The sequence below is a fragment of the Hylobates moloch genome, unplaced genomic scaffold, assembly GCF_009828535.3.
Source record: "Hylobates moloch isolate HMO894 unplaced genomic scaffold, HMol_V3 SCAFFOLD_1, whole genome shotgun sequence".
NCBI lineage: Eukaryota > Metazoa > Chordata > Mammalia > Primates > Hylobatidae > Hylobates > Hylobates moloch.
Genome location: NW_026652276.1, coordinates 34,112,394 through 34,134,286, shown reverse-complemented (window position 1 = coordinate 34,134,286; position 21,893 = coordinate 34,112,394). Strand labels below are relative to the sequence as shown.

The 21,893-nt window shown below is 42.8% G+C and overlaps 1 protein-coding gene across 2 annotated transcripts in view; it reads right to left on the bottom strand.

Moving 5' to 3' along the window:
- The window catches only part of PLEKHM3 (pleckstrin homology domain containing M3), a 206,703-nt gene that overhangs the window by 9,739 nt on the left and 175,071 nt on the right, over positions 1–21,893 (bottom strand). The window contains exon 8 of one of the 2 annotated variants that reach the window (XM_058439120.1): positions 14,794–14,967. The exons of the other annotated variant lie outside the window; for it this stretch is intronic. Within the exon in view, the coding sequence (XP_058295103.1) occupies positions 14,862–14,967 (106 nt within the window). The 3' untranslated portion in view covers positions 14,794–14,861. Of the gene's footprint in view, positions 1–14,793; positions 14,968–21,893 lie in introns of those variants that run through there. 2 annotated transcript variants of the gene reach the window in all.

Here is a 21,893-nt window from a genome sequence, read left to right as displayed (position 1 = left end):
AACTAAGCCCTATTTTCTAACAATTTGTAACCCAGAAGGTATCTTTTAAACTGTAGTATGGATAGATTGATCAATGACTTTCCAAATTCCAAGAATCTATAGTTAATCCCTCCCCCAACCCTTTTTTCTTTAAAGGAAAAGAATAAGGGGAGGAAAAGGAAGGAGAAAGGGAAATTGTTCTCTTACATAAGGTTTATGGAGCCCTGTAATAAAAATGTAAAGTTCAGGATAAATATTTACATTAAAAAAATGTAATATATGGGTATGTTCCTCTTTGAGAATAGGATTTTATTTTTTCACTTTAAAAAGATTCATTGGCCGGGCGCAGTGGCTCATGCCTGTAATCCCAGCACTTTGGGAGGCCGAGGCGGGCGGATCACAAGGTCAGGAGATTGAGACCATCCTGGCTAACACAGTGAAACCCCATCTCTACTAAAAATACAAAAAATTAGCCGGGCGTGGTGGTGGGCGCCTGTAGTCCCAGCTACTCGGGAGGCTGAGGCAGGAGAATGGCTTGAACCCGGGAGGCGGAGCTTGCAGTGAGCCGAGATTGCGCCACTGCAATCCAGCCTGGGCGACAGAGCGAGACTCCGTCTCAAAAAAGAAAAAAAAGATTCATTGGCCGGGTGCAGTGGCTCACGCCTGTAATCCCAGCACTTTGGGAGGCTGAGGCAGGTGGATCACCTGAGGTCAGGAGTTCAAGGCCATCCTGGCCAAAATGGTGAAACCCCATCTCTACTAAAAATACAAAAGTTAGCTGGGTGTGGTGGTGTGTGCCTGTAATCCCAGTTACTCGGGAGGCTAGGCAGGAGAATCACTTGAACCCGGGAGTCAGAGTTTGCAGAGAGCCGAGAAATTGCACCACTGCACTCCAGCCTGGCAACAGAGTGAGACTCCCTCCCCCTGCATCCCCCGCTACCAAAAAAAAAGATTCACTGGGCCGGGTGCAGTGGCTCACGCCTGTAATCCCAGTACCTTGGGAGGCCGAGGTGGGTGGATCACCTGAGGTCAGGAGATCAAGACCAGCCTGGCCAACATGGTGAAACCCTGTCTCTACTAAAAATACAAAAATTAGCCAGGCATGGTGGCATGTGCCTGTAATCCCAGCTACCCATGAGGCTAAGGCACGAGAATCGCTGAAACCCGGGAGGCAGAGGCTGCAGTGAGCTGATATTGCACCACTGCACTCCAGCCTGGGTGACAGAGCAAGACACCATCTCAAAAAAAAAAAAGATTCATTGGCCCCCCTGAGTACTCACTGAGTTTCTTGACTGTATTTAAAATATGATTTAGCACATACAACTTTTCAGGAACACATCTTTCATATAAGGCAAATCTACCAATGTAATCATCTCTGCTGAAAATTGCAACAGCTAATGAAAGAGAAATGTCCCTTTGGTGTTCCTGCGTGATACATCAAATGAAAGCTGGTGTCTTCATTCTGAGTCATCCAGTCCAGTGATAAGCAGTTTCACTGCTTGTTGGATGTTGCTGTACATCACAGAAAACAAAGACTGACATCCTCCCTTTGCAGTGTCCGCAACTGCAGGGAGACATTTGTTACTGACCAAAGTCATCCAATGGGTTTTTCCGTTTTCTTTTTTCTTGAAAACATTCATTGCTTCATTTTTTTTCATACCTAGGGATCTCAACCTTGGCCCTACTGACATTTTGGGTTATAATCCTTTGATGTGAGGGGGTGTCCTGTGCATCATAGGATGTGTAGCAGCATCCCTGGCCTCTCTCGACTAGATGCCAGTAGCCACGTCACCCCCTCCTCCCAGTTGTGACAACCAGCAATATCTCCAAACACTGCCAAATGCCTCTGCGGGGCAAAACCATCCCTGTTGAGAACCACTGACCTAATCTAGTGGAAAATGCATCACAGAGGGGGTACCCAGGGATACTTACACAGGACCCCCACACTGAATTTGCAAGTGTCACCTGCTGGCTTACGTTCTTACCAACCAAGAAGGTCCAGTGTAGTGTACTTATTCATTTAACTTTCACAAGTACGTATTTTAAACACATCATTTGATTTAAAATAGTTGAAACCACTAATATTAATATTAACCAGTGATTTCTGTTACTTCTAATGGCAAAAACCGCACTTGCTTTTGCACCAACCTAAATGGAAATCATTTAGAACATCATTTAAGAAGTCAATATCAGTGACACAATGCTGTGCATCACTCAGTCACTCCCTATCAACTCACTCTGATTTTTCTTTTTTTTTTTGAGACAGAGTTTTGCTCTTGAGGGTGGAGTACAATGGCGCGATCTCGGCTCACCGCAACCTCCACCTCCTGGGTTCAAGCAATTCTCCTCAGCCTCCCAACTAGCTGGGATTACAAGCATGTGCCACCACGCCTGGCTAATTTTGTATTTTTAGTAGAGACGAGGTTTCTCCATGTTGGCCAGGCTGGTCTCGAACTCCTGACCTCAGGTGATCCACCTGCCTCAGCCTCCCAAAGTGCTGGGATTACAGGCGTGAGCCACCGCGCCCGGCCTGACTTTTCAATTCTACCTAAAAGCTGTCTTGGTGGTGCGTCTTAGTCCCATTTATTTGCTCTTTGGCCAAGAACCTCTGGGCTGTTTCTCTGTGTTATTTTCTGCTTCTTTATGTTCTACCTGGGCCATCTAACAAATCAAAGCTAAAAGTTTTACATCTACTTCATAAAATAAATTGCTTTTATGCAACTGTGAAGCAGTCAGGTTTCAACAACTTGTTTTTTTTTGAGACGGAGTTTCACTCTTGTTGCCCAGGCTGGAGTGCAGTGGCGTGATCCCAGCTCACTGCAACCTCCACCTTCTGGTTTCGAGTGATTCTCTTGCCTCAGCCTCCCAAGCAGCTGGGATTACAGGCACCCGCCACCACGCCCAGCTAATTTTTTTTTTTTGGTATTTTTAGTAGAGACGGGGTTTCACCACGTTGGCCAGGCTGGTCTCGAACTCCTGACCCTGTGATACGCCCGCCTTGGCCTCCCAAAGTGCTGGGATTACAGGTGTGAGCCACTGCACCCGGCCAGTTTCAACAACTTCTGCAATAAAAAGGAGACCAATACTACTTCAATGGGGTGCCTACTGCAGAGAGTAGACCTCAGCTTCAGTGAGGAGCCCCGAGTCCTTGGTGCAGGTTGGCCTTGGTGTCACAGGGGTCTTGGGTAAGTTACTTTATCTCTAAATCTCACTCTCCACAGAAGTAAAAGAGAAGCTTGGGTTAATCTAAAGTTTCTTCCAACTTGCAGATTTTATGCAGGATTTGGGGGCCGGGGGAGCTACTCTGGGTTGTACTCTCCTCTCTCCAAATTGTCTTGCTCTAAGGTCTGTGAGTGAATGAGTAGGAATGTAGCTTGGCTACCCTCTCCAGAGTCTCAAACTCATAAGCTGGGACTGCATGAGATGAACCTTAAGGTGTAAAGCATTACTTTTTATTTATTTGCATTGATTAATCAAGCTATGAAATAGCTTATATGAACTAGTATATACAGCTCTGACTCAGGAATTTGGCCAAAAGGAGCTGAGTTTGCCCCTATTTAATAAAATTTCAATTAAAAATTAAGGGTTCCTTTTTTAGCCTTCTCCCAATCCTTATCAGTGCCTCTTCTTCCCAAGGGAAAAAAACATTAATTGTTAAATGTTGTCAAGTTTTTTTGGGGGGTGGGGATGAGGAGGGCCAGCTAGGGACGACAGCCATTTACCAGCCTATGTGGAAATATGTTTGTGTTTTAACTGTTGGGACAGCTGCACCAGAGTTAACTGGGTGCATGTCAACACTGGATACACCACAAGACACGGGACCAGGAAGGGAGGACCGGAGTTCGGCTTCTGTGGATGCTCTTGGGAGCACTCCTAATTATTTGTGTGTGCCCTGACAAACTGGTCCCCTTCTTTGGGATAGGAGCAGGGGAACATCTCCCCCATTTTGGGGCAGCATAAATCTCACTTTGAATTTCAATAAATGCACCATATGCATGCCTGTAATCCCAGCTACTTAGGAGGCTGAGGCAGAAGAATCACTTGAACCCAGCCTGGGTGACAGAGAGAGAACTGCACTCCAGCCTGGGTGACAGAGAGGGACTCTGTCTAAAAAAAAAAAAGAGCACCATGGAATGAGACTATTTATGAACAGTCTTTGACCCAAACATTAGCTTACTGACCCATAGCAAGTGAGGAAGAAGTTCATACCCTAGAAATCTAATAGTCCATCACCAAGAGATAGGCCAGACATGATGCTCTTATTGTAGTTATTGAAACTAGGAAAATGAACCTGCTGCAAACTAGCAGAACTAAATATGTGCAGGGGGAAAAGGTTTGCTTCTCAAATATTATGGCAAAGAAGCAAGAATTCCTGGCTGCAGACAGTTTCCTGTTCTGGAATGCTGATGATGTGAGACCAATTAGAGACAGGCCCAATGGCTTTGTCTGCACCCTTCCAGATTCTAGCTGCACACAGGGAGGTCACAGGAAACTGCTAAAGGCCCCTGCCCCGAGTTGAGGTCACTGAAATGCTTCTGCTGTGTTCACGTTGGGTTCTTCTCCTGCTGTATTTTTATTTTTGGCTCAGGCAATGGCCTCAGATATTTCACTTGGATTGAAATTCAGGCTTCAGTTTGGTTGGATCTCTGACAAGCAAAAGGACAGGCCTGCAGAGCAGGGCAGAGCCTTGGCTGGTTTCCACTCTGCAGAGCCCACAACGAATGGGGTGGGGCTCAGAAATAAGTGCACGTTATCAGGCATGTGAGTGTGGTTTTGCGTATGGCTACTATGCAAGGCACCCCATACAGCCACTAGCTATTATTGGTTTTTCCAAAAAACCAAGATTACTTAAATCTCTTAGCTAAGGAGGGTAGTTACTGGATCCTGGTTATTTAAATGTTTTGGGTTGGTGTTTTCTTTTGTTATTGTGTAAGTAAACATAAGCAAACAATTTGTAATTTGCTTGAATAGGAAATCAGCCAATATAATGTATAGTTTATGCTTCCACGTGGGCCTATATGCTATGCATGTACTTATAGACATACACAGGATACTAGACATTCTAAGGTAAAATGAATTAAATATGATTAATAGGATTAATTTAGCTGTGCCCGGCTAAATTAAGCCATAATTCCAGCACTTTGGGAGGCTGAAGCGGGCAGATTGCCTAAGGTCAGGAGTTCGAGACCAGCCTGGCCAACACGGTGAAACCCCGTTTCTACTAAAAATACAAAAATTAGCTGGCGTGGTGGCTCATGCCTGTAGTCCCACCTACTTGGGAGCCTGAGGCAGGAGAATCGCTTGAACCTGGGAGGCAGAGGTGGCAGTGAGCCAAGATTGCACCACTGCACTCCAGCCTGGGCGACAGAGTGAGACTTCATCTCAATAAAATAAAATAAAATAAAATAAAATAAAATAAAATAAAATAACAAAAGTTCTCCCTTTTTTTTTTTTTGAGATGGAGTCAGGCTGGTCTTGTTCTCCTGACCTCGTGATCTGCCCACCTTGGCCTCCCAAAGTGCTGGGATTACAGGTGTGAGCCACGGCGCCCGGCCAGTTCTTCCTTTTTTTTTTTTTTTTTTTTTTTTTGAGATTAAGTCTCGCTCTGTCGCTCAGGCTGGAGGGCAGTGATGCGATCTTAGCTCACTGCAACCTCCACATCCCGGGTTCAATCGATTCTCCTGCCTTAGCCTCCTGAGTAGCTGGGATTACAGGCGCGTGCCACCACACCCAGCTAATTTTTGTATTTTTAGTAGAGACGAAGTTTCACCATGTTGGTCAGACTGGTCTCAAACTTCTGACCTTGTGATCCGCCCACCTCAGCCTCCCAAAGTGCTGGCATTACAGGCGTGAGCCACTGTGCCTGAGTTCTCCCCCGCTTTTTTTTTTTTGAGACAGAGTTTCACTCTTATTGCCCAGGCTGGAAGTGCAGTGGCGTGATCTCGGCTCACTGCAACCTCTGCCTCCTGGGTTCAAGTGATTCTCGTGCCTCAGCCTCCCGGGTAGCTGGGATTACAGGCACCCACCACCACGCCCGGCTAATTTTTTGTATTTTTAGTAAGGATGGGGTTTCTCCATGTTGGTCAGGCTGGTCTCAACCTCCCAACATCAGGTGATCCGCCCGCCTCGGCCTCCCAATGGGTGCTGGGATTACAGGCGTGAGCCACCACGCCTGGCCTCCAGTTCTCTCATTTTTATTAAGCCAGTCAGTAAGAAAATAATAGATATAATGTAATATAATAACTGGAGGTTTATCTGATTCCAGAGCTAGTAAGCCTACTTGATTCCAGTGTTCTCATGTGAATGTGGCCCCTTTTCTATTACTAGCAACTTGGTCCTTTAAGTTACTCAACACATGCCCAGATACCTGCTAAGACCCAAATCTGGGAAGAACAATTGGTATGTCCTGCAATGATCTTTTTATCTGCACTTTAAGCCCCATAGTTAATTAAGGAGAGGTTTTCCCTGACGGCAGCCCACAAAGCATTTGCACTTTTAGTTTGTAAACCAAGTTCAGCTAAATACCTTTGACAAAAGCTTTACTTAAATCTTGGCTTTAAAATAGAATGTAAATAAGGGTTAATTAATTCATTTGTTAATTTTGCTACCCTACTGGGGACATTAACTCACTGCCATCTTTTGTGCAAATGCTTAATCAGTGCTTCTTGCTAACTTGTGGATGGTGACTGAACTTCTCAGTTATATTCTAAGTATGTGTATAAAATTATAATAGATTTGACCTTGATGAAATAGTTTTCTTGGGATAGGGAAAATGGATATTTCTGATGCTTCTGAGTTTTTATTTTAAGGTTCATCTGGTAATTAATATAATTCTCAAGAAACAAATACCCATCTTGGTATTTAGGAAAATCTGTTTAATATTGGACAAAGTAAAGGAACTGATGGAGGATTTAAACATTTCTACCATTTCTGGGAAAAAGCTAGACTGTATTATAATTGTAGCCATAGAGAAATATAAACAAGATAAATGGTTTTCTGTAGAAATTCCTAAAGTGGTTTAAAATGCCTAAGAGCCAAAGGGGTGTTTAGAATTATCTTGCTACATCTAAGACGAAGGGAGTGAATATGAGATTATTAGGCGAATGCAGATTCAAACAAATGATCTTGGTTTATATATGAACTTCTCATGATTTACCAGTCTACCTCCTTAATGTAAAATTGAAACATTTACCTGCCAAGTTTTTGAAGTAAGCCTTTTAAAAAGAACTAATAATGTGACAGGAAGATACGCACCTAAGACTCTGAATGGGACTCACTTGTATTTAACACATGACATTTCAGTTCCTCAAAGGACTAAGACACTAAGTACAACCAAAATGAAAAAAAGGTCAAGCATGGGTACATTAGAAAATGCACATTAATGTACATGAATCTAATGTACATTAGAAAATGCACATTAATGTACATAAACCTAATGTACATTAGAAAATGCAAAAAGTTGGCCAGGCGCGGTGGCTAACACCTGTAATCCCAGCTCTCAGGGAGGCAAGAGGCGGGAGGATAGCTTGAGCCCAGGAGTTCAAGACCTGCCTGGGCAATATAGCGAGACCCCGTTCTCCCGAAAAAAAAAAAAAAAAGACGAAAATGCAAAAAGTCTAGAAGATAAGCCCTATCTAACTTTATGAGCAGCGTGATTAGTTGCTTAGGAATAAATTACTGGTTATTGATGTAAATTTAGGAGAAAGGCCTTTAAATAAAAGACCTAAAGTGTTTTGCCATTACTTTATTCTCCTATTTGTCTCTCTAAGACAATGCTCTTCAAAGATGGTAACCATAATTTTCTAATACTCAATTTATTCTAGGCTGGTGGTGCTGAAAGTGTGGTCCCTGGACCAAATGCGATGCAGCCAAGCCAGTATCACTAGAGAATTTGTTAGAAAGGCTAATTAGTGGCCAGCACAGTGCCTCACACCTGTAATTCCAGCACTTTTGAGAGGCTGAGGCAGAATGATCCTGCCCAGGAGTTCAGGACCTGGGCAACACAGGGAGATCCCATCTCTACAAAAATAGAGAAAATTTAGCTGGGTATGGTAGTACACACCTGTGGTCCCAGCTACTGGGGAGGCTGGAGGTAGGAAGATTGCTTGAGACTGGGAGGTCGAGGCTGCAGTGAGCCGTGATGGTGCCACTGCATTTCAGCCTGGGCAACAGAGTGAGACCCTGTCTCTAAATAAATAAATAAATAAAATAAAGGCTAATTATTGGGTCTCCCTCTAGACTTAGTGAATCATAAACTCTGGGCTGGGGCCCAGCAATCTGTGTTTTAACAAGTCCTCCTGGGAATTCTGATGAACACAAAAGTTTGAGAACTACACTTCTAAGTCAATCATTGCTAAGGACAGCAGGGCTCTTATTTTTCATATAATATATTTAAAACAAAAATATGGACTTTGCAAAATGAAAATAGGAGGTGATATTAACTAATGTGGATTTTGTTTTTTGTTTTAGAGACAGGGTCTTGCTCTGTTGCCCAGGCTGGAGTCCAAGTGTGATCATAGTTCACTGCAGCCTCGAACTGCTGGACTCAAGGGATCCTTCCACCTCAGCCTCCCAAGTATTAATAGCTAGGACTACAAGTGTGTGCCACCACGACTGGCTAATTGAAAAAAAACACTGTTTTTGCAGAGACAAGTTTCTGCTATGTTGCCCGGGCTGGTCTCAAATTCCTGGCCTCAATGGATCTCCTGCCTTGGCCTCCCCATGTGTTGTGATAACAGGTGTAAGCCACCGTGCCCGGCCAACTAGTGTTTTTATATAGGGCTTTACATTTCATATCTATTAATATTTTCTCATAACTAATAGGTTAAAATCTAATTTTGCTTTAATTGTAATATGGAGTTGTTCATGTAGTTTTTGGCCATTTGCATATTCTTTCGGTAAATTGGTTCATGTCCTCTGCCCATTTTCTACTGATATTTTACTAATTTTTAAATATATCTTTCATATTAAGGAAATCAATACTTCGTCATGTGTTGAAATTATTTCTCCAAGCTTCCTGTTTATGTTTACCTTTACCTATAGAATTTTAAGCATTTAACACTTTTTATGTTTTTTTTTTTTTTTTTTTTTTTGAGACAGAGTCTCTGTCACCCACGCTGGAGTGCAGTAGTGTGATGTCGGCTCACTGCCACCTCCGCCTCCTGGGTTCAAGTGATTCTCATGCCTTAGCCTCTCAGGTACCTGGGATTACAGGTGTGTGCCACCATGCCTGGCTAATTTTTATATTTTTAGTAAAGACAGGGTTTCACCATGTTGGCCAGGCAGGTCTCAAACTCCTGACCTCAAGTGGTCCACCTGCTTTGGCTTCCCAAAGTGCTGGGATTACAGACGCCCGGACAACTCTTTATGTATTTAAAAGCATTTTGCTTCCATGGCTTAGAAAGTCCTTTCACACTTTAATATTATAAAAATAATAGGCTGGGCACGGTGGCTCATGCCTGTAATCCCAGCCCTTTGGGAGGCCGAGGTGGGCAGATCACGAGGTCAGGAGTTCGAGACCAGCCTGACCAACATGTGAAACCCCATCTCTACTAAAAATACAAAAATTAGCTGGGCTTGGTGACGTGCACTTGTGATCCCAGCTATTTGGGAGGCTGAGGCACGAGAATCGCTTCAATCCGGGAGGCTGAGATCACGCCATTGCACTCCAGCCTGGGTGACAGAGCGAGACTCCATCTCAAAAAAAAAAAAAAAAAAAAATATATATATATATATATATATATATATATATTCACCACCATTTCTTTCTAGTACATTTCTAGTACTCTGTGGGTTTTATTTATTTTTACATTAAAATATTTGATCCACCTAGAATTTATCTTGATGTAAGGAGTATGGGCAGCATTATTTTTCTTTTTCCAAATGGCTAATTAGTTCCCAATTCCTAATATGGAATAATACTTTTTTTGTTCCACCAATTTGCTATGCCACCTTTATCATGTATTAAATTCCCATATTACTTGGGTCTATTTCCATACTTTCTGAATCTTTTTGACTCTTGTTCTAGTGATCTTTGTATCCTTATTCCCATTACATTGTTTTACAATACATTTTTATATCTGATAGAAACAGTCTCCCTTCATGTACATAAAACTTTGAGAAGTCAAATTCTATATAATTCTCTATTAAATATACTAGGGAAGTTTACTGCCCTGATCTTTATATTACAGTTTTATTTATAAGGTTTATTTAAAATGAGATGCACCTGTATAATAAAAATCTCAGGTAGTTAAGAACTAATCCTGGCTTTAGATATTGGACGTTCTGAACATCTCAGATGCTTTTCATTTTTATATAAGGATAAAGGCATTGTACAAGTTTGGTGGGTTAAACTAATTAGACTGATTGTTTACATGTTTATAAAATTAGCAAACATGGTTCAATTGTTTAATAATGTATAAACTTTTAATAATTAAAATTACTCTACTTTACATTAACCAAACATGTATTACCTTGGAAATATACTGCAATAATGCTTTCCTCCTGATATATATTAATATTGAAGGAGGGAAGAAGGAGGGAAGGCCTGAACAACAAAGCATGTTTTAGCAGTCCCTTTCATTCAGTGAGAACATTCGTTGGAACTTTTGTTTCCATTCTGTGTATTGGTAAATGTTGGATGGAACTGACAGTCACAATAATAAGAATAGTTCTGCTGTGTACACAAGCCATAAGCTGATATGTAAGAAGTCACTGAAAACCTTATTTTTTTCAACATCACACATACTCATAAGACAGAAATATGATATAGAAGGCTAAATAGTAGTATTTCAGCAAAGGAATCTCTCAAAGGGAGCAACAGTCACATTGGGAGGCCAACGTGAGCTTCTAACTTAGGCTGAAACATCAAGCTGTGCTAAGTAAGAACTAAGCTTTTTCTTTTTTTTTTTTTTTTTTTTTGAGACGGAGTCTTGCTCTGTCGCCCAGGCTGGAGTGCAGTGGCGCGATCTCGGCTCACCGCAACCTCCGCCTCCCGGGTTCACGCCATTCTCCTGCCTCAGCCTCTCCGAGTAGCTGGGACTACAGGCGCCCGCCACCACGCCCGGCTAATTTTTTGTATTTTTGGTAGAGACGGGGTTTCACCGTGGTCTCGATCTCCTGACCTCGTGATCCGCCCGCCTCGGCCTCCCAAAGTGCTGGGATTACAAGCGTGAGCCACCGCGCCCGGCCAAGCTTTTTCTATTTTATTGAGACAGGGTCTCATTCCATCACCCAGGCTGGAGTGCAGTGGTGTGATCACGGCTCACTGCAACCTCTGCCCCCTGGGCTCAAGTGATCCTCCCTCCCACCTCAGCTACCAGTGTAACAGAAGCTACAGGTGCACACCACCATAGCTGGCTCATTTTTGTATTTTTTGGAGAGATGGGGTCTCGCCATGTTGCCCAGGCTGGTCTCAAACTCCTAGGCTCAAGTGATCTGCCTGTCTCAGCCTCCCAAAGTGTTGGCCTCCTTTGGCCTCCCGAAGTGTTGAGCCACCGCACCAGGGGCTTTTCCTTTTCATTGTCTTTGGGTAGCAGCCTGCCTGAGCCACCTCCCCAGACCCCTCGCTGAGAAAAAGTGAGGTAACAAACTAATGGGGGGGTTAGCCTGGGAGAAGGAGACTTGAGTACTGCTTGTAGGTACTTTGGAAGTATTAAAGTCCCCCTAACTAGATCTCTCACTTTTAAACAGTATATCTTAAATGTGCTTTCGGGGAAGCCAGAGGAAGGGAAAAGTCATTTTGCTTGCTGCTTTGACATTCACATCATTTCTGTCCCTAAGCCCCTGAGCTGGTGCTTATTTCAAGCACTGCAGGAAAACCACGCTCCGCCCAAGAGGTTGTTACCTCAGGCCTCTGAGCTCATTCCACGCTGCACTCCCTCTCTGACTCCTGTGTCTTCTGCTACCAAGGGAAATTTGCTTGTCTCTTTGCAATCTAGAGTTTGAAGATTTTCTTTCCAATCATTGATATAAATTGCTTTTCCCCCAGTCTTTTCATTTAAATTTCCTTTCTCTCCACCATCAAAGATTCGCTTTCTAGAAAAAAACGTGGAATTCGGGGTGGGAGTGGTGGCTCATGCCTGTAATCCCAGCAATTTGGGAGGCCAGGGCAGGAGGACTGCTTGAGCCCAGGAGTTGGAGACCAGTCTGAGCAACATATTGAGATCTTGTCTCCACAGATAAATTAACCAAGCATGGTGGTGTGCATCTGTAGTCCCAGTTACCTGGAAGGCTGAGGCTGGAGGGTCACCTAAGCCTGGGAGGTGAAGGCTGCAGTGAGCCCTGATAGTGCCACTGCACTCAAGCCTGGGCAACAGAGTAAAACCCTGTCTCAAAAAAAAAAAAAAAAGAAAAAAGAAAAAAAAAAATAGTAGGACTTAACTCCATTCTCAAAGATGGTCTTAAGATACTTCAACCTCCTGGCCGGGCGCGGTGGCTCACGCCTGTAATCCCAGCACTTTGGGAGGCCGAGGTGGGCGGATCACCTGAGGTCGGGAGTTCAAGACCAGCCTGACCAATATGGAGAAACCCCGTCTCTACTAAAAAAAAAATACAAAATTAGCCAGGCATGGTGGTACATGCCTGTAATCCCAGCTACTTGGGAGGCTGAGGCAGGAGAAGCGCTTGAACCTGGGAGGCGGAGGTTGCGGTGAGCCAAGATAGTGCCATTGCACTCCAGCCTGGGCAACAAGAGTGAACTCCGTCTCAAAAAAAAAAAAAAAAAAGATACTTCAACCTCCCAACTCTCAGAGCCAAACTAGATCTTTCAGTCTAAGTTAAATCAGTTCAAGTTAGTGGCTTCCAATATTTCCAAGGCAGTCTTTGAACCAGGTTCATTATTTGTGTACTCTATTATGCTACTGGTTTTATAAAATAACAATTCACACATTTATTTTTCATATGAATTACTTTTTAATGCTATCTTCCCTTGTTTTCTCATCAAAAGGCTACAAAATTCTTCCCATTAAATGTGGTGGTGATGATCTCAACTACACATCAACCACCACAAGTGAGACTAGTTAAAGGTAGGTGGCAGAGTCCTTTATCCCGCAGGTTGGTTTGTGGGTTCCCCAGATTTCAGGGCTACTGCTGTGACAACAGGGTAGGGCGGAAAGGGTACTGCTCTGGGATTCAGCAGCTTGAATCTTCCAGTAGCTCCAGGTGTGGTTTGGAGGGGGATTCCGGCCTTCAAGGAGGTGGGAGACATGGGCAGACTATTGCTAAGCTCCCCCTGGCTTTACAAAGGTTCTGGCTCTGGTATAATTTTATACAGAGGGTTAACATGGGCTGCACCTTTCTCTCTATTTTAAGTGCTCTGAAAGCATCAGGAGCTGAAAAGATAATTATTAATGGTAGCTGTAGATAGTTGTGAAGATGTTTCCTGAGGTAGCATTGTTAAGTGTTTTAAATATTCAGAATTCTGCAGGGGCTTAGTAAAAGTGTGATAATATACATTAGATACTTAAAAAAGATTTTTTTAAAGACAAATTTAATGAGGTATTACTATCTGTACTCCTATAATTAGTTGTATGAAAGAAGTCTTAAAAATAACAAACATGTATTGACAAAACCAAGATACTATTGTACCCTTTGTAATTCTAAAGCATAGAACAGTTCATTTCAGAACATACTGCTCAGTCTGAAAAGTCAACACATTTTGTTTGGAAAGGTAAATACTCCTTCTCTGCCCTATTGTGTGTTCAGGTTACTTATTTACAGTCCCATGGGGAAGAAAAAGCACATGCTAAAAACCAACCTAAAAGATGTTTTGAAAATGAAATTATCTGAGTAGCTTAGCAAAGCTCACATTTTTTACATCATCTCTCTCCTGACATTAAAGTCTCCATTGACCCAGTAAAACACATCTGTCTCTAACATATGCTAAGAAAGTTAGCCATCACTCAATAAAGTCACATATCTCGGTAATGCCTACTTAAATAATGAATTTCCTGAAATCACTTTAAAAGCCATTTAAAAGAAAATATGTTAATAACTACAGATTATAGTTAAAATTACAGAATAAAGCAAACTCTCTATTCATTCATGAATTATTTATTGAGCAGTTACTAAGTGTTGTCTTAGATGGAGCAGTGAGCAAAATATAAAAAGTCTATTTCCTTACATTATTTCAAAACGGTGGACTGAACTGCAGTTTAGATTTGTATCTAAATCCCTTTGGGTAAACAGAATAAAAATCAGCCAACTTTACTGAAAACATCATGACAAACTATCAAACACAAATACAAAATGCTGAGCAATGGAGCGGAAGCAAAGATCTTACTCCTTTTGTCAATAAAAGCTTAAAACAGTGCCATATGCCTGGTATGAAGGTCCAGCGGAGTGGTGGCTTGTCAAAGATCACACAAGTTAGTGGCTAGGAACGACATCGAGACTTCTTTGTTCCTAGTCCAGTGATCTTTTTGTTTTCTGTTTTTGAGATGGGGTCTTGCTCTGTCACCCAGGCTGGAGTGCAGTGGTGCGATCTCGGCTCACTGCAACCTCTGCCTCCTAGGTTTAAGCAGTTCTCTGCCTCAGCCTCCCAAGTAGCTGGGAGTACAGGCACCCGCCACCACACCCGGCTAATTTTTGTATTTTTAGTAGAGATGGGGTTTCATCATATTGGCCAGGCTGGTCTTGAACTCCTGACCTCATGATCCACCAGGCTTGGCCTCCCAAAGTGCTGGGATTACAGGCGTGAGCCACTGCACCCGGCCCAATGATCTTTTTATGGACTGGCCTGCCTGTGTTTATTCGATGGATCTTAATGATTTTAGAGCCAATTAAAATTTTTTTCCTCTAGCCTGGGCAACATGGTGAAACCCCATCTCTACAAAAAAATACAAAAATTATCTGGGCGTGGTGGAGAGCATCTGTAGTCACAGCTACTTGGCAGGCTGAGGTGAGAGGATCGTCTGAGCCTGGGAGGCAGAGGTTGCAGCAAGCCAAGATGGTGCCACTATACTCCAGCCTGGATGACAGAGCCAGATCCTGTCTCAAAAAAAAAAAAAAAAATTTTTTTTTTTTCTTTAAAAGTACCCATCAATACAAATTTATAGATTAAATGTGACTATTTTTCTGGTTCTGATACAATATGATAAAAAATGCTGGATATAAAATTATATATTCAATATGATTCCAACTTTATTTAAAAATACCTATGTGTAGAAAAAATGGAGAAATGGAGAATATTTTCTTTAATTTTCTGTACTTTTCAAATTTTCTATAATATCAATTAATTTTATAGTTAGAAAGTTAAAATGAGTTAAACGATGAACATTTCCCCTTTAAACAGCAAAAAATTAAGCTGACTGAAATGCTTAAAGCTAAGATGATCAACACAATATTAACCAGATACCTAACTAGAAGCTTGGTAAGAAATGTGTCTAGGTGACAGCCATCTATTCAAGTGACCAAATGGCCTCAAAACACAATGGTGGCTTCAGCAGCTAGGATTGTGTTTATAAATGCACCATATTTATCAAGTGGCTTAATGGCATAAAGGGTCAGGTCAGCCCTGAGGTTTTCACGAAAGTCTCAGCTATGTTAGCAGACACTCTGAAACATTTCGACATGTGAATGCAGAAGCCACCAGGCCAAGGTGAAATGTTATTTACCAAGTTACTCTTTGACCAAAGTTTAAAATCCAGAAAAACTAGCATTGTGCTGAAGAGTTTTCATTAAAGAAAACTGTCATTGACACAATAAACACATTAAAGAGTGGGCAGTCAGAGCTGAAGAAGGGTCAAATTCCATCTGGGGAGTCATCACCCTGCCTCTGCCATGCACAAGACATGTGAGCTGTCTGGGCTTCAAGTTTCCCACCCCCAAAATGTCTAAAGGGTCCCCACAGTCCCTTCTATCTCTGTTAGCTTATAATTCTAAAACACAAGCGAGAGTCTGGTCCTCCACCATTGGCATTAGAGAACCACTGACGAAGTTCCTCAAAATGTTCCTCTTCAATACCAGAGAAAGAAAAGAACGATTAGAAACAAACAGCTCCTCCAAAAAGGTACTCTACAGAGGAGCACAAGTTTCCTTTAGCTGCTTCTAGGATCCTACACCTCACTGCAATACTCACTGAGTGGCTGCTTCCCAAGAAAAGCCACAGAAAGGAAATATCATTAAAAAATGGCATATACATTGGGGGAAGCTGCTCCCTCCCTGAAGCCCGGCCTAGCCAAGGCTGTTGTTCTCTATTGTTGAACAGGATGTAACAAGACTGCCAAGCGCAGCCCACAAAACTGCTAATTAGGTGCCCTGACAGTGTTTGTTTTGGAACCATTTACCAACAAAGGAATGTGTCAGGCTGATTAGGGAGAAAAGGGTATGTAATGTATGTGTATTTGAGTCCAGATGAGGGCATAATCCAGGTATTTAGTCTGTTTGTGCAAGGACTCACAAAAACGAAGGCCGAGCAAATAGGAAGCCACGGGGAAAGCCCAGCTTCTGGGCAGTGCTTCTCTCCCCTTCTCCTCCGGAGTTTTGTTCCACCTGCCCCCGTCCCCGCCCCTTCCCCACCAAAAAATTTTGCCTAAACACTTAACATGAAAGTCTCTTTCAAAAAGTGACAAACTACAACTGGTACCTCAGAAAAATGAAAGAGTCTTTGTAAGGTTACTGACACATCTGGGGCTTGATGGTTTTTTGGCAGGTAAGTAAGTGACAACTTTAGGCAAAATCATCTCCACATTCAGCCTCCATGGAGCTTTCTCCATGCACTGTGCCCAGGGGCAAATCTAAGGATAACAGGGCAACAGAAAACACAGCTCTTGATGGACTGATTGTTCAAGCTGTGCTGAGAACAATTACGCATCTCAGCATCATCTATGGGAAGAAGTAGTTTCACATTTTAAAATAAAGCAGGTTCCTTCTTTTTAAACAAGTCTTTATAAGGTTTGAGTACAATTAGGCATTTGAAGCTTCATGTGTACATGAGGCTTAAAGACGGGAAGAAAGTGCCAAGGCAAAGAACAAAGTCCATGCCCCAACAAGTTTAGGTCCTCAGGAGCAGAGTGGTATGGATTGCAGTGAAACGCAAAATGACAAAGACCAATTCAAAACGTTGAGCGTGTTGGGAGGAGTCTCCTTGTTCTTCAGGACAAGCTGGACATTTCTGAAGTCTGGCCAGATGGATGAAAGCAATGGGGCTTGGACTAAGTTTCATGGGAGGCCGCCTTTTTTGGTAAGATTACCTGACAAAATAGATTTTAAAAATGAAAAAGCAGATAAACCCTGTTAGAAGCTCATCTGCTACGCACTTTTCCCTGAGGCTGATGTTTGTTCTCAAGACTGATGTAGAAAATATTCTTTAAATGTGTGCAGATTGGCTGGGTGTGGTGGCTCATGCCTGTAATCTCAGCACTTTGGGAGGCCGAGGCGGGCGGATCACTGAAGGCCAGGAGTTCGAGACCAGCCTGGTCAACATGGCGAAACCCTGTCTGTACTAAAAACACAAAAACTAGCCGGGCATGGTGGTGCACACTTGTAATCCCAGCTACTCAGGGGGCTAAGGCAGGATAATCGCTTGAACCCAGGAGGTGGAGGTTGCAGTGAGCCGAGATCCTGCCACTGCACTCCAGCCTGGGCCACAGAGCGAGACTCTGTCTCAAAAAAAAAAAAAAAAAAAAGTGTACAGACTAGATGTAGTAGCAGAGTATGCTAACTCAAGTGGTAAGCGGGTAAGATTTTGGTGTTAATAAGTTCAATGCCCTGTGTGCCACCATTATTTCTTAGAAGAGGGGATGGAGTGGTCAACTACTTGTGCACAAAGAAAAACTGGCAAGCAATGCTCAACCTACACCTCTGAATTCCAGTGCTTTAAAAAACAACCCTTTTTAGAAGAGTAACCACAGAGCTGCCGATGCCCTAACACAGGAAGAACACCTCCTCTGATGCCTTCCCTGGTGTTAGTGAATGTTGCTGACCAGGGCAGGCTTATGCTCTCATCAGTGAAACACCTTAAATGGTATGTCAATTGCTTCAACCTTATATAGAAAGCTGTAGTGTTACCTCAGACTTGTGTTATGCTCCTCTATCTTTGGAGGTATTTTATATTCCCTTAACTAATTATTAGTTTATTTAAAAAACGTTGTCAGTGTTCTTATGAATGCATATATACTTAGGCAAGCTTAAACCAAACAGTAAGTATTTATGTAATGCTTAGTCCATTTCGTGTTGGTAAAACAGAATACCTGAGACAGGGAAACATTTTTTAAAAAGTTTATTTGGCTCCTGATTCTGGAGGCTGGGAGGTCTAGGAAACATGGCACTGGCATCTGCTCAGCTTTTGGTGAGGCCTCGAGCTGCGTCACAAATGGCAGGGAAGTGGAAGGAGAAGGAGGCACGCGGAAAAGGACCAAACACAGGAGGGAACTCGCTTTCTAGCAACCCCCTATCACCAAACTAACCCATTCCCTCCAGAACTCATCCATTCCTGTCAGAAGGAGATTAATCCATTTTAATGACCCCATCACCTCTTAAAGGCACCACCTCCCTACACCTCTACGCTGGGGACCAAGCTTCAACAAGATTTTCTGGGGACACACCATATTCAAACCATAGCAAATGCCTACCAGATGGAGGATACCAACGTCACTTTTCAGTAGAATCTTCTCATAGAATACTCACATTTAAATACAGTGCCAAGTGGCATAAAGGTCATAAAGTCTTTAAGTACAATGTTCTTCATAGTGAAAAACCTAGGAGGATGACTTACATGTCACATGAAAAACTCAGAAAGCCAAATGGACAGGACAGAAATGATGGAACTGATTTATCACAGTTGGTTTATTTTCTAAGTCCCATGTTAAAAATGCACGCTGAGTGTTTTTAAGATGAAGTGTTTATGTACTTGTAATCTCGAGGCATTTCAAGATTCAGAAATAGCATCTTCGCAGAAATGTAGAAAGCAGGATTGTCTTCTTAACAGCATTAGGAAAGGGATCTTAATAACGAGAGAAGATTAGGGATGTATAAAGATGTCAGAAAGAAAGCTGCATAGGAGGCAATTTAAGGATTAAAAAAAAAATCTAAGTCCTGGGTCATTTTGTGGATTTATGTGACTTTTTTGCTTTTATATTCATTGTTTTCCCTTAAATTGTAGAGCAGTGTCAGCCTAATCTTCTGATTTGTAATTCTTAAAAGTTAGAGCCCTTCCTGGCCAGGCACGGTGGCTCACACCTGTAATCCCAGCACTTTGGGAGGCCGAGGCGGGTGGACCACGAGGTCACAAGATCGAGACCAGCCTGACCAACATGGTGAAACCCCGTCTCTACTAAAAATACAAAAATTAGCTGGGCATGGTGGCATGCGCCTGTAATCCCAGCTACTTGGGAGGCTGAGGCAGGAGAATTGCTTGAACCTGGGAAGCGGAGGTTGCAGTGAGCCGAGATCGCGCCACTGCACTCCAGCCTGGTGACGGAGCGAGACTCCATCTCAAAAAAAAAAAAAAAAAAGTTAGAGCCCTTCCTTCTTATTCTCAATCAAGGAGGGCATGTTTTGTCATTTCTATTTTTTTTTTTTTTTTTTTTGAGAGACAGAGTCTTGTTCTTTCCCAGGCTGGAGTGCAGTGGCGCGATCTCTGCTCACTGCAAGCTCCGCCTCCCGGGCTCACACCTGTAGCTGGGACTACAGGCGCCCACCACCACGCCCGGCTAATTTTTTTTGTATTTTTAGTAGAGATGGGGTTTCACTGTGTTAGCCAGGAAGGTCTCGATCTCCTGACCTTGTGATCCGCCTGCCTCGGCCTCCCAAAGTGCTGGGATTACAGGCGTGAGCCACCATGCCTGGCCTTCTATCTTTTTAGGACGTGGAATTTTATCATTGTTTTGTCAAAATGTTTATCTCTCCCAAGGCTGTGCTTTCCTTGTAGTCCTCTAGGAGGATAAATCCTGGATTAGGCTTTAGTAAAGCAGTTTTATAATTCAGGATATTCTTATTGTATTTAAAAATCTTGCAACCTGGGTTTTAGGGTTTTTCTATTTAGGTTAAAGAGTGGTATGTATTTAATTTGTGTTTGAGGCTGGGTGCAGTGGCTCACGCCTGTAATCCCAGCACTTTGGGAGGCCGAGGCGGAAGCGGATCACCTGAGGTTAGGAGTTTGACACCAGCCTGGCCAGCATGATGAAACCCAGTCTCTACCAAAAATACAAAAAAACTAGCGGGGCATGGTGGTGGGTACCTGTAATCCCAGATACACTGGAGGCTGAGTCAGGAGAATTGCTTGAACCCAGGAGGCAGAGGTTGCAGTGAGCTGAGGTCGCGCCATTGTACCCCAGCCTGGGCAACAAGAGTGAAACTCCATCTCAAAAAAAAAAAAAAAATGTGTTTGAGAAGAAAGAATATCTCAAGGTAAAACTGTCAGCATTATCTTCTGAATGGAGGGGAGGTTGCTTTGGTGCAACAAACAGGGGTTTGCCTATGGAAGTCTGGTTTAGGCAGATCCTCAGCTTCACAGGTACCCCTTGCTGAACCTGACCTGCCAAGGGATGCATAGGAGGTGGAAGCTCTGCTGTTGTCTCCACAACAGTACTTTGGCCATTTTACAGAAGAAAGGCATATCTTTCCCCCAAACCAATCTAATCATGGCTTACTGCTCCGAGTGCAAAGACTCCCAAGGCAGCAAATAAAATGACATTTCAAAATAGCAGTTTTGGAGAAGACTTCTTTAGTGACAGAGGTACATAATTTTTTCAAACTGATTTTAGGGGGTACATGGCAAAATGTTTTGAAGACTACAGGTACAGAAAGAGCAGTAAGATATAATGGAAAAAACATGGATTTTGGAGTCAGATGTATTTGGATTCAAGTTTTGGCCTTATCTCTAGGGCCAAGTTAATTGCCTTCTCTGAACCTAGGTTTCTTCATTATTAAAACGGAAGTAATACTATTTCCTCAGAGGACTGGCAGAAAAATTAGATAAGATATGTAAGTTGCTGGCACTAGTACTAATAAATGTTAGTGCCATTCCCTTACAATCCCAGCACCTTCTCTATATCTGTCAGAGGTGGGATCCTAAAAATTAATACTAGGGGTATATTTTCAAATTACATAGTCATGAAACTTCCTCCTGCATAATGATTAATTTAAAGAGGAAAAGAAAGCCTGAAGGAGTTGACGAATGTTTGCTATATAGTCATAATCAAATGAACACGTTAAAACTGAGTATATTCTAGTACTGAAGAACATAAATCAGTGACTCAGGTTCAACGCAGAGCTCCCTCATACAGACGGAACAACAGACACTGGGGACTCAAAAGAGGGGAGGGAGGCAGGGAAAGGCTGAAAAACTTCCTGTGGGTACCCTGTTCACTATATAGGTGATGGGATCAATGAAAACCCAAACCTCAGCATCAGGCCACATATCCTTGTAATAAATCTACATACGGGTCTCCGAATCTAAAATTTAAAAAGCAAAAAAAGAAAAAAAAAACCCAAACCTAAAAAACACAGAGCTCCCTAATATTTTTAGAAACTGTGGAACTTCTTCCTCACTCAACATGCACATCACTTCTGTGGATGATGGAGCCCTTCTGGGAGCTCCAGGTCCACCCCTCTACTGTGCTCCTCCCACATTTTCATAGAACTGCCTACTGGCCTGTCTGTCCCTACTAAACTCAACTATTTGTGAGCAAGTAGCATGCTGTGTTCACTGTTGTCTCCAGAACCTAGCCCAATGCACACACATGGTATGCTCAATAAATTATTTATTAGGGTCAGGATCATGTTTGTAATCCCAGCACTTTCAGAGGCTGAGGCGGGTGGATCACCAGGAGTTCGAGACCAGCCTGTCCAACATGGTGAAACCCCGTCTTTACTAAAAATACAAAATTAGCCGAGTGTGGTTGCACATGCTTGTAATCTCAGCTACTTGGGAGGCTGAGGCAGGAGAATCGCTTGAACCTGGGAGGCAGAGG